We start from the raw sequence: 12945 nt of genomic DNA, 5'->3' as shown, positions 1-12945 counted from the left end.
TCATGAATACTTGGCACCGGACCGGACCGGGCCGGGCCGTGTGCTTCTATTGGGAGAGACGATTTCCTCCGCGTAATGCCAACCGAATGTTCTCGTCTCCTTCCTTCCAACTTTTTCACTCCGCTTCTGCGCGGAAACTCAACCACGCGCTCCTTCCGATCTCCCCTTCCTCTCGCGATCGCTGTGCCAGGGCTTCCGATCGCCCGATTCGGACTGTTCGCCTGCCTCTCCGGTAATCGCTCCTCTGCCTTCCTCTTGTGATCTCGTTTTCCGTCGCCGGACTCGGCCTGCCGTACACTCGCCTCTCCTCTTGCGGTCTTGTTCCTACGATCTCTCTGGACAGCTGAGGTTCCCCTATCCTCGATCTCGCAGACCAGTCTCTCTCCCTTAATATCCAATTTCCAGAGTCCAGCGGCTACAAGCTTATCACTAATCTCTCCGACGACGCAGTTCTTCTTTTTCAAATCCGTCGCAGCAGGATTAGGTGATAAAATATTTTTCTTGTATGTAATTTCTGTTTTAGGAGTACGTATATTTATGCTTTCTATGTTTTTTTAAGGAGGAAGAGTCTGCTTAATTTAGATGCTTAGAGCTCTGGATGCAAGATCCTTAGATTTATTATGTTGATTAGATTTTTGCATGGAAAATTAAATAGTAGGCAAATTTATTAAGAAATTTAGTGATAAATCTTAGACATCCATTTTAATTCTTGATCTAACTTGTATTTCCCTTGCAGATCCCAGGAGCTGCTAAAATGAATCGGAAGTTTCCAATTTTTAGGTGAGTTGATATTGTTATGATGCAAAACCCTTTTGGATGCAATTATTATTTGAATTTCATCTCTTTATATTTTTCTTATCTTAGTCTTCAAGTTGCAATTTTGTTGTAAAATGAAATCATAATTATCTCACAGGTGTCTAATCTATGAATTTCAGGAACATGTTCCTTCTAATGAAGAAATAGTCTCATATCGACAATACTTCATATTGCTAGTTTCAGTAGTCCACTGCGATGATGTTACAATATATAACATGGTATTCTTGAGCTAGCTGACTAGCATTGCTTGACTAATGTTTGAAACAAACATTTAGTTTTTCACTTCAAACCTTCTAGAAGGGAAAAATAGTTTCAAGTGTCGATTGGTATCAATCGACATGACCTAAAAATATCATTTCAATTGTTAACTAATATTGATACTATGTCTACACAGATAAAGTCACCATGCCACTTGTGCCAATGCAATGTCAGCGGTACCAACTGAGACTGTGCTTGCCTCGAGTAATAATTGTCAGAAATCCAGTGAAATAGGAATAGGAAAAATTTCCTTATTCTGACTCTTCTTTTGATTTTGTTTGCTAATTATAGGGAGATGGAATAATATAAAAAGAGATGGGATAGGAAGAGAGAAAACACTAATCGGGCACCAATGATAGTAAATAGTAGTCATACCTGAGTCGGAGAAATAATGTATTCATATTGATATTCTATCTTGGTGTCTGCTCCAATTATAGTTGCATCAATCCAAGCTTAACTTCTATTGGTTAACCATGATATATTTATAATCATGTGGAATGGGGATGACAATGAGTACTTATAAACCGATTAGTTAAATGGCTACCCTACTCACCCCATAAATCCTAAAAATTAATATATGAACTTGACCCGCAACAAGTTCTATTGGCTCATCAATACGTGAACTTGACCTGCAACAATAAATGAGTACTTGAAGCTGATCCATTAAGTTGGGTACCTATGGATACCTAGTAATTGAGGTACGATCTCTAATTTGGATAAATCAATCCTAATACCAAATGTTTTAATAATATTGTTTAATATGCATATTGAAAATTATAAGTTGACTCATTAGAATGCTACAAAAATTAATGCTCTCATTCGATGTGTGATACTTATTTTCATATTAGTAAGCGATAATCACTAGTTGATATTAGTAAGATATAAACATAAGTTGATATTTTTGTTATATTTTATAACTTGTTGCAATAAAATTTTAATTCAATTGACTTGTAAAATCTGAATTGCTATAAACTTATATTTTGAAGTAAACAAGATAAGTGGATGATGATCAAAGGATTAAAATTATTATAGTTGATCTTGACAGACTTTAAATTGTGTTGGCATGACACTGTACCTAAATTGTATCATTTTGTCTGAAAATTGAAATTTTTATTTGAAATGATGCTGTAAACTTTGGAAAAAAAATTGCATTGTACCTATTTCTTTAATTCTCTCCATGTTTTTGTCTTTTTGAGTTTCAACTTTCTACTTCAAGTGATATCAATTTCAGTAACACGCAAGTCAACACTCTGTACTTATATGCACGTGTATACTATGGCTAACAGCTGATCTGTATTAGTTTGTAGAAATTTGATGAAAAAACTATTATCCAAGTTTTACGTACAGAGTAATTGTAGTGGATCTTCTTTGTTATTAACTTCTATTAGAAATATGCCCCAAAATAGTGCTGTAGTACGATGTTTCTGTTATTGAAGTTTTCTAAATTTGTTTTCAGAGGTGCTCAAACACCACCACCTCAGTCAAATTTCCAAGAAATTCCAACACAATCTCGGTATCCTCCATCAGTAAATTCATCTTCACAAGCTTCAACTCCAAGCAATTCTTTTGGTGGTAGTGCTCGTCAAAGGACTTACAATCACCCCCAGTCACCATCATCACATGGGCAGCCATCACCTACTGAGGCTGCTGGTATAATTGCTCAGTTGAAGAATAAAAGGTGCTCAACTCCTCATGGTTACTTTATTTAAAACATTATTTACTTATATGGACTATAATATATAGTTGTCCCACATGGTGTTATTTCTCTGTTATTTCACTACAATTGCTCAGTTGAAGAATAAAAGGTGCTCAACTCCTCTGTGAAGTATTTTGTTCGAGCATTGTTAACCATGTTGGAGTAGTTTGTTGTTGAATTTAAGTTGAGAGTGCATAAAAATAAAATTGTACACTGGAGATCTATATGGAATTTCATGGGCCTTTCTCTTTCTCTTCTCCATACGACTTTCCATCCAAGTAAATGCAGTCTTGATGATAAGATTTTAGATCACTTTGCAAAAATCAAGCATGCTTATTTAAAAGCTTGCGAAGCTTGAATAAGACCACAACGCCAAAGTGTGTTTTAACTGTTCTTTGTTCTTGTGTTTCGAGATTGGTTAATTCATCTTCAACGAGCCTACAAATTGATATAAATCGGTGAGCCGATACCTATTTCCTTATGGCGTTGATATCAGTCCATAACATTATGTTTCTACCTTATATATTGGCATAACTATTCCTCCTTTTTTTAAAAAAAAATGTAATAGTATTTTGTTATTGTGAACTTGATGTCAAAGCAGATTGTCTCTTTAGGTCTTGTTAGCATAGGCTTGATGATGTGGAAATGACATAGCAAACTTCGGAGGCCATAACTTTTAACTCGGGTATCAAAAGGAGGCACTGCCGGTTACTAATTGAAGTTCTTTCAAAGATCTATATTTGTTACGGGGTTTACCCATAATGGCCCAGTTTCGGACCCACATCGTTTAGTATTTTTTCGAAGGCTTCGAACATATTTGTACTATTTATAGTAATTTTTTATTTTTAAAGTTTAAGGGTATTTTTGCTTTTTGCATGTTAGGATTTTATTTTAGGGTCTATTTAAATGTCCGTTAGTTGTTTTAAGACAATTTTGCTGATTAATAATATTTCCACCATCTTCTTTTTTGGGAAGCGATGAATTTGCTTTTCCTAATTCTTGGTATTCTTAGAATTAGTAGGTTTTAGAAGGTTGTTTCCGGTATTCATGAGCACATCAACGAATTCAATAGTATATACTAGTGTGTTCTCTCTCCTTCCCTAAGCCTTTTTCCAGCTTGTTGTTATCCACCATCCACTGTCATCTCCTGAATGCAGTTCTACTAGATCAAGAGAAAGTAGAACTGCCTATGCTCGCTCTTTTCTCCACAAACTGCCTTTGGTGGGATGTTAACAGTGCTCTGATCTTAGCTGATCCATCACGTGAAGATGATTTTTTGTACCCTTGGCATTACCTAGTACCATCTCCGGCTAGAAGCCTCTTACAACACACTTCCATGAAGATAATAGAACTCTAGCCTATCTTCTTCCTTCAATAGATGTAGGTTCCTTTATTTGTGATCTGGTTTGTGAGCTCATTAGTAATTTGGCATGGAAGCCTACTTCTTGTATAACTGTTTTGGTTTGAATTGGTCTGAGGACGTGGAGCATGACAGTTGATATTCTTGGTAAGCATCTTTTACTGACGAATTCAATGTTATTGACTCTCCTTTTAAGAAAAATTCATTTTCTCCTTTAAATGAAGAAAGATAGAAGGATAAAGTTGAAGGAGGGAGAACAAAAACATTACAAATTGTCACTTAATCTTGACTTATACTATTACTTATAGAACATTAAAACAAATCCTTCAACTAGCTATGTATTATTTTATTTTGCCATTGGCTTTTTGATGGATACCATGAATAATTTAGAAAATTCATTAGAAATGCTTACCTTAATGCTTGCCAACATTGATGTGATTATTTTCAGCATTGTTTCTGTGTCTTTTGCAGTGTTGATGAACTGAGAAAGCTTTTAACAGACAAGGAAGCATATGACACCTTTTTTAATTCTCTTGACCAAGTAAAAATTCAGAATAATGTAAGCTTGAGAAAAGTGTCCTTTGTGTTTATGCTTTTTGGTTTCTTTTCTTCTTGTTATTCTTTTTAGTAATGTAACCCTACTTTCTCTTTATGCTCTTTGGTTTTTTCTGCTTTATACCATTTTAATAGTCAATCAATGTATGCTTGCTTTCTTTATCTTTTGCTTTGAAAGGTTGCATAGTCCTTTTACCACTTTTATTGAATTAATCTTCAATTGATTTGCATGATTTGTGCCTCTTCGAAATTGGAGAGATAATGAGATGATCTATTTTTTTTAATTTGCATTTTTGTACTAATAATTGTTCATATTGTAAAATCCCCAAAAGTTGATAGACTTTGCACTTGAAGGTTGCCTAGTGGTATATAGTGACAGCAATAACACTCCCTGAATCTCAGGGCACTTAAACCATTAATACATGGTATCTTTTCCTTAAAAAAAGGATTGTCGTGGATATGTAAACTGTTTAGGTTGGCTGCACTTATATCGTTTGCTTCCATTGCCTTGTCCATTAGGCAAAATGCCTTAGTCCAAGTGTTTTCTTATTTGCTTTCTAATAATAATTATTTGTTTTACCATGCACATGTAAATAGTGGTCTAAGGTTGTTGATACATGAGGATGAATAAGACTCTTTCTAATAAAATGATTTTAGCTGTCCTCCAATGAGTTTGAATTGATGTTTGAGGAACCTTGTTTCTTTTATGTTGTCCTATTGAATAGTTGATGGATTCTTAAGAAACTCATTGCATATCAGGTGTCCTTCAAATGGAAACACAGCATTTGGTTCTAATTTTGATTTTCCTTGTTTTATTTAAGAAATCATATAGAGATGCTGGCCACCTATTAGCAATCCTTTGTCAAATAAAAAAAAAAGATTATCTGGCTCGTTATTCCCACATCCAGTAACATCTTGGAAGATTGAGAAGTGATTCTTCAATGATGCCTACACAAGCCCTACACTTCTCATGCTCATTAGTGCAAGTATTTCAGCTAATAATTAATGCTAAAATAAACACTAGTAGGTACAGACAAGATTTGTTCTTATAAAATTTGTTTTTTCCTGCTTAACATATTAGTTTGTTGGTCATAACAACCATTATGACCAGAACTAAATTATCTAGCTATAGTTCAGGCACTTCAACACAACTAATGATGAATTATCTCCTTTTTCTGTCAGCTAAGAGATGAACTTCGGAAGGAGACATTGCAACTTGCTAGTAAGTAAACAATCTTGTCTACTATATGGTGCATTGTTTCTTGACATTGTTTCATGAGAAAAGCAAATTTTGCAGAGGAGAACTTGGAAAAGGAACCTCAAATCTCGGAGCTTAGGAACCAGGTTAGCTTTGGTGTCTTTTCTTTTACATCTATTAGTTTTGTTTCCCTTTCTTTGCTTGTATGTTTTGTGTGTGTTTATTGCACATTAATCTTGTGTGGATATATAGGTAATTTGGTGTTTTTCTGCTGTTTGTATTTGAGTAAGGAAAATTGTTAGTGTTACTCCGTAGGTAGTCCCTTTTCTCTTATATACATTACATTACCTTATTGTTATTTTACATTTACATTCCTATAATTGTTATAGTGCAAAAATCAAATGAGCGCTCCTAATTATTCGAATCGTCAAAAGGGTGCCCCTTACTTTTAAAAAGTTAAAAGGATGCCCCATCATATTTCTTGTACTAAATATTCTCTTATTCCAACATTGTTATAACAATCACGGAGTAGCTACTACAACATGTAAAATTAAATTATTTTTAAAATTTAATTTGGTCAAAAATACGAGTATTTTTATATAAAAAACTCAATACCAACTTGGTCAATATTGCTTAATCTTGATCAAAGTCGCTTAAAAAGGTCAAAATCACTTTAAATGGCTCTTACAATTGTTGTAGCAGCCAGCTAATGGCTGCTACAACAATTTTACAATGATTTTGACCATTTTAACTGATTTTGATTAAATTTAAACAATTTTGATCAAGTTCATAATTTTTTTTTTTTAATATAAAAGTACTCTACATATAGATTTTTTTTGACCGAGTTGAATAAGTTTATTTTTACACATTGTAGCAGTTATTCCATGGTTGCTACAACAACGTTGGAGTAGAGACAAATTTGGTATGAGAAATATGGTGGGGCATCCTTTCGACTTTTTAAAAGCAAGGGGGCCCTTTTGATGATTCAAATAATTAGGGGCGTCCTTTTGAATTTTGCCCATTGTTATATTTACAAATAAGTTCTAGTTTATTTACAATTGGGCTTTCAACAACTTAAAAGATTATTAGAACTAAGACATGAGGTAATAGGACTAATAAAGTGATAATTCAGTCTCTGTGTTTTGTTGGAAACAATAATATGATAGCTTGATGCCTTGATCATCAGAATTTAGTTTTATTAGCTCAACACAAAGATTGCCTAAATAATGATTGAATAACAATTTGGGTCAGGTAAGCTCATTTGTAGCTAAAGCCATATCCTTGTATCTTGATGCTTCAGTTGACCTAGATGCTTCAGTTGACCTAGATGTAATCAACTACATTTTAATTTTTTAAGGTACCAGATTGCCTCCTACAAGAACATGATAACATTATGAGGATCTCCTATTTGGCAGAGAGCTTGCTCTTTCCCACTCTACTATAACCTACAACTAGGAGATGGCCATGGTTGTTATGTAAGAGATCTTTTTCTAAAACATTTGTAATGTATCACAAAATTTTTAGAGCTACCTCTCAGTGATTGCGATATGTTTTGTTTTTTTAGAAATTGACTTATCACAATTGTAGTAGATGAGGTAATAGGTCTTGGTAATTATACTTTTCAACTAATACTTCCTAGATCAGACAAATTTTGAGGGTAAAAATCAAAGGAGTGCCTCTTATTATTGTTTTCGTCAAAAAGATACCTCTTTTTTAAAAAATATCAAAACAATGCTCCATCATATTTTTCATCCCGAAAATAGTCTTATTCACTGTTGCAGCAACTATGACCGCAGCTACTACAACATAGAGTAAAGTTTCTTAAACTTGGTCAAAATTTCAATACATAGAACACTTTTATATCAAAATACTCTTTCTACTTGGTTAAAATTGCTCAAACTCGATTAAAATCGCTTTATACAAGTTGTAGTAGCTATGACCACAACTGCTACAACAATGTTAAAGCAGTTTTGATCAACTTAGAGTTATGTTGATCAAGTTTAAACAATTTTGACCAAGTCGGTAAACAATATTTTGATATAACAGTTGGTCATCTATTGTATTTTTGATGAAGTTGGAGCAATTTTGCTATGATCATAGCTTCTACTACTTGCTCCACATTGTAGTAGTTATGTCCATAACTCTTACAAGTTATAGCAGTTATCGTCATAACTGCTATAATAGTGTGAAAAAATTGTAGCAGCTATGGACAGAAATGCTACAATAGTGTGAAAATGATTTTGATTAAGTTTGAGAAATTTTGACCAACTTGGTACAAAGTATTCTGACATAATAATGCTTTATGTGTACAACAGTGCTAGAATAAGGGTATTCTTGGGATGAAAAATATGATGGGGCATTGTTTTGATATTTTTTGAAAAAAGGTGCCCTTTTGACGAGAACAATAACAAGAGGCACCCTTTTAATTTTTACCCAACTTTTTCCCCCTGAACATTGAAATCTATGGGAATATCGATTGGCTTTGCTCCTAGTATAATCTTTTTATGTATATCTCAAGCACATTTTTGTTGAATGAGCAATCTCTATGGCAAAGAAGGATTTAAGATTTTACCTAGATCCTTCTATAGGATAATCATCAGTTACAATGATATTATTTACATAAACAATAAAATAAGATGGATAAGCTTCCATGACTGACAGGTAAGATGAAACACTGAGTGATCTGACACACTTCCATCCTAAATTGAAGATGGGCACAGGGCTGAATTTACCAAACTTGTCCTAGGAGATTGGTTTAATGCATAAGGAGACTTATTTTATTTACGCATGATTAGATTACTCGTTAGCAATGTAGGAGGTTCTCTGTCTATTTCTCCATGAAGACTACCATGAAAAAAAGTAGTTTCTTTATATTCAACTGATAATGTGTCCATTGAACATTACGACTAGAGGAAGAATCAAACTGGAGTGAGTTATTAGCTGCAGGACTGGCTCATCTGTTATGGTTGTTATCCCATCTATTATAGTCTACCTCCATTTGGGATCAGAAAGCATCTCTTAATAATCTTAGAGATGATATGCGAAGCTAACAAAGAGACAAACCCATAATCACTAGGTGACAAGGAAACATAACAGAGTTAATAAAAAAGACGATGTGAAGTACTTTTTTCAATATCTTTATAGGGAGTAAAGGGAAAGTGACTGGATCTAAGGCTATAGTTGGCGTTGTGATCAGAAGATTCTCCAGGAGTGGTTGGAATATGCTCCTCTTGACCTTCTGCTTTGAGTCTAGTGACTAAGATTTTGGCGCTGGTAGCTCTACTGTGTAAGGTGGTAAGACAGATGACTGGGTAGGAATAGGAAGCACCTCTGTGTCAGGGACATTGAAATAGATGATGTAGTGGAAAAGAATGAAGTTAAAGAAACTGAAGCTACAGGGATAAAAGGCGCGTCGTATCTTATGAGAACACTGGCGATTCCTGTTTTGCATGCAAAAGTAGCTAGAAAAGATTAACTTAATTGATCTGAAAGACTATTTGTCTTTACTTGGAGATAAAAGATAGGACAATGTAGGTACAAGTATCCTAGAATGAGGAAATAGATGTTTATCTGAGACTCTTAGTGTTCACTAGTTCAAGTTCAGAATGCAGCGTAAACAATGAGAAATGTAATAACGAAGAGCTTATCAATGCAATCCTGCAAACTCAAGCTTCTAACTAGCACAAAGTAAAATAAATTTCTCAAATCCATAGAAAAATGGCTTGACTTGACCAATATGGGTAATCATTCTTTTATTAGATTGACAAAGTTGAATTATATTTACAATCACCTCGAAAGAATGAGATATAATGGGTGTGAAGGTACTATGCTTGTGTTCATGTTACATGACAGAAAACGAAACAAGCAATGATGCTCAATTATTTGATATAGAAAAGAAAGCAATTATCCGTCAATCCTTATCCACATGGCTCTGTTTGGTTCAAGAATAAATGCATCCCTCATCGGTAGGTGATCCAATTGACCTTGACTTATAAATCATACCTGGAAAGCAGCAAGCCCAAGATGCATAAATGTTTTCCATTTAACTTTGCTGTAGTGATCCTTATAGAGCTCACAAACTTTGAAAGGTTGTAGACTGGATTGATTGTGAGTTAGCCCAAGAGTGTGACATCTCTGGGATTTAAGATAGCTGGAATTTCAGCAAATAACACTCAAAAACATGAAAGTTAAAGGCTGCTTGAAGAACAATACTGATATTGTTGTCAGGAACATGAGAAATTGATGAAACTGCAGCAAAAATCAAAGGCTGCTGTGCCTTCCAGAGAAGATAAAGAAACTTCAGAAGAAATTGTGGAAGGAGGAGGAACTGTGCGAAATGAAATCCTCAGAATTGGAAAGAGTTGCACATGACAGAAATCACGCAGATGAAATATTTGATGAAGGGATGGGTCAGTTCTGAAGGGATTGAATGTGCAGAATAGATCCCCGAGGCATAGCTGAGTTTGCAGAAGAGGGCAAGGGTTCGATCCTGGCGAAGCTAGGCAATACCCTCCTGCGTCGTGACCAACTGCAATTTCTCGATTTACCTCCTCACAGATGGGTGGGGCCGACCGTGTGGGGCCGCTATTTTATTGCAATGTGCAGAATAGAAAATGCAGTGCAGAAGGCTCATGATCCACGAACCAATGACGAGTGGATGCGATCATCCACCATGAAGTAGAAGGTAGTAGATTGCCTCCTTTCTATGCACTTTGAGCGACCAAGAGTGTGGGTGCGGTGGAGATAAAAAGCACTTGTTGCAGGAGATATTTCTGGCATGACAACAGGGAAGATAATTCAATGAGAGAAAGAAATGAGTGAGTATTTTGTATCGGCTCTGTACCATGACAGAGTAGGTCAAATTATTATTATATGTATACATATAGCCTTATTGTTATTTTATATTTACATCCCTATGGCTGGTATATATTTATAAATGATCCCTAATCTAATTATAATTAGATCTTCGTTTACATATATTATTGTTACTAGTTTTGTTGCATAATCTTTTTAGGTTATTTTTTTTTTCCTGCTTGTCTAAATTTTTATATGTGCACACTGCACTGTTGTTAGTTTTCTTTTTTCCTTCTTTCCTGTCTAAATTTTATTCGCATGCAGTGCACTGTTATCCGGACATCTGAGTTGGCAGCTGCTCAAGAGAAATTAACTGAACTAGAGAGGATAAAAGAAGAAACTCTGAGACGTTGTTCACCCTCAGGACTCCTGGAAAAGCTTCATGGTAACCACCTTAACTGTCATGGTTTGAAATGGTATCTAAGATTTGCAAGGTCTAGGTTCATATACTTGCTTCACTAAGGAACTCTTAATTGACAATGGAATGAGATTCACTTATGAACATCTATGAGGTCAGCTAAGTACCTTAGGAGTACACCTGATGATTTTTTGGTGAAAAGCCTCAGTGCCATGCCGACACGATTGTATGATACTAAATTTGAACTTAGTTGATATTGTATGTGATATAAGAGATTGTACCAGTTGTCCATCATTGAGTACAAATAGAAGATAATCCACCATCTTTTCTCCCTTTTGTTGAAAAAGGATAATTGGTATTATTACCAACAGGCTCATCCTCATTCTATCAGTTCTTCTATATTAACTGCCATTTCCTCTTCCGACTTCACCATTTGTGCTGTGACATTTCAAGATTGATATACCACATATATACCTTTCAAGCTATATTTCAGTCACAGTTTATTTCCAGATTGTAATTACTTTTGATGGGCATTTCTAGTAAGGCATGTCTAACTCCACATCCCTCTAAATTTACAAGACATGTTGCAGCAATTTTGATACAACATCAACTCATCTTGTTATTAGGCATCAAACAATTTGATGGATCGTATGCTGTCATCTACTAATTGACTAGTTTTCTTGTTTTCCATTTGTTCTTAGTTTATCCTATGCAAAACAATAACTGTCCTCTATTTCTCTTACAGAGCGAATGAATGAAGTGGATGAGGAATCAGAGGTTCTACACCGACAACTCCTCGAGAAGGAGATCGATCTTCCAACGTTCATCCAAAAGTACAAAAAACTCCGCACTCTTTATCATAGGCAGGCACTTCTTCATCTCGCAGCCAAGACGTCCAGTCTTACCTCGTAGGTGCTATCGATCATACATATTCTATTTCTTTTATCGGCAGATTTTCAAAGATTTTTCTCCTCCAAACTCCTCCCACTCGGTTGTAATTACAACTACTTTTGTGATTGCTTATACATTTTGCTGTTTTGTAACGAAGAGACGGTCCGCACGTCTCTTTCAGTTTGATTGCTTATACATTTTCAAACATTTTGCAGTTTGATTGCTTATACATATTTCCCATGTATATATATCATCGCATTGTCCTTGCTCTCTTTCATTTTTCACAATATAGGAAATTATAACACGCTTGTTGTCTGATTTCTTTCCTTTTGTTATTGTTATCATTTTTGCATTATCATCTCATGAAATGAAGTGAACGGCAGGACTTAGTTATTGATTGCTCTTGGTCTAGTCATTAGAAATTGAAATACTTGATGTTTTAAAGTTATTCATCTACAAGTTATGCACTACTAAAGTTATCTACATACTAGTGTTTTTTTTTAATTTAAAGAAATAATAATGATGTTTCCAATAACTATTAGAAATATCTATCCAACTAAAACTTTTGCAGTTTGATAAAAAAAATGTCATATTTTGAAGTTGTTTATGGTACTAATTTAGTAAATGTTTATATTGACAAGCTAGTACTGTAATTTTTAATAATAATATTATTATTTTTAAAATTTATCACATCTTTTTATTTTTTTAAATTAACGTAATGGAAAATTACAAGAAAATTAATATTTTACAACAGAGTATTCACTTGCTAATTTATTGCTAAATTCATTTAGTGACAGTACGGTGGATATGATGGTGTAAGATTTTTGAACATTGAAAGAGTTCGAGCTATTAGTGATGTTGGGTTGACTATCAAGAGCTCAAAATTAGTCGGATTGTAAGAGTTGGATATCTAAATTAATAAAAAAAATATTTTTAGCTAAAATAGTTAGAAATGTAGT

At 34.4% G+C, this 12945-nt stretch overlaps 1 protein-coding gene across 1 annotated transcript; it reads left to right on the top strand.

The window, feature by feature from the left end:
* Positions 1–101: 101 nt before the first annotated feature.
* On the top strand, positions 102–12237 carry LOC141834767 (vacuolar protein-sorting-associated protein 37 homolog 1-like). Its single transcript, XM_074722123.1, has 8 exons — positions 102–484; positions 737–780; positions 2531–2752; positions 4602–4689; positions 5868–5907; positions 5983–6029; positions 11002–11122; positions 11841–12237. Exons 2-8 carry the CDS (start codon positions 755–757, stop codon positions 12005–12007), a joined length of 711 nt encoding a protein of 236 aa, XP_074578224.1. The 5' UTR covers positions 102–484; positions 737–754; the 3' UTR covers positions 12008–12237.
* The last annotated feature ends 708 nt before the right edge of the window (positions 12238–12945 follow it).

This window comes from Curcuma longa, chromosome 9, assembly GCF_044706935.1.
Source record: "Curcuma longa cultivar G26 ecotype Majalengka, Jawa Barat chromosome 9, ITB_CL_G26_1.1, whole genome shotgun sequence".
NCBI lineage: Eukaryota > Viridiplantae > Streptophyta > Magnoliopsida > Zingiberales > Zingiberaceae > Curcuma > Curcuma longa.
Note: the sequence above shows the minus strand (reverse complement) of the source record. Positions and strands in the feature narration are given on the sequence as shown.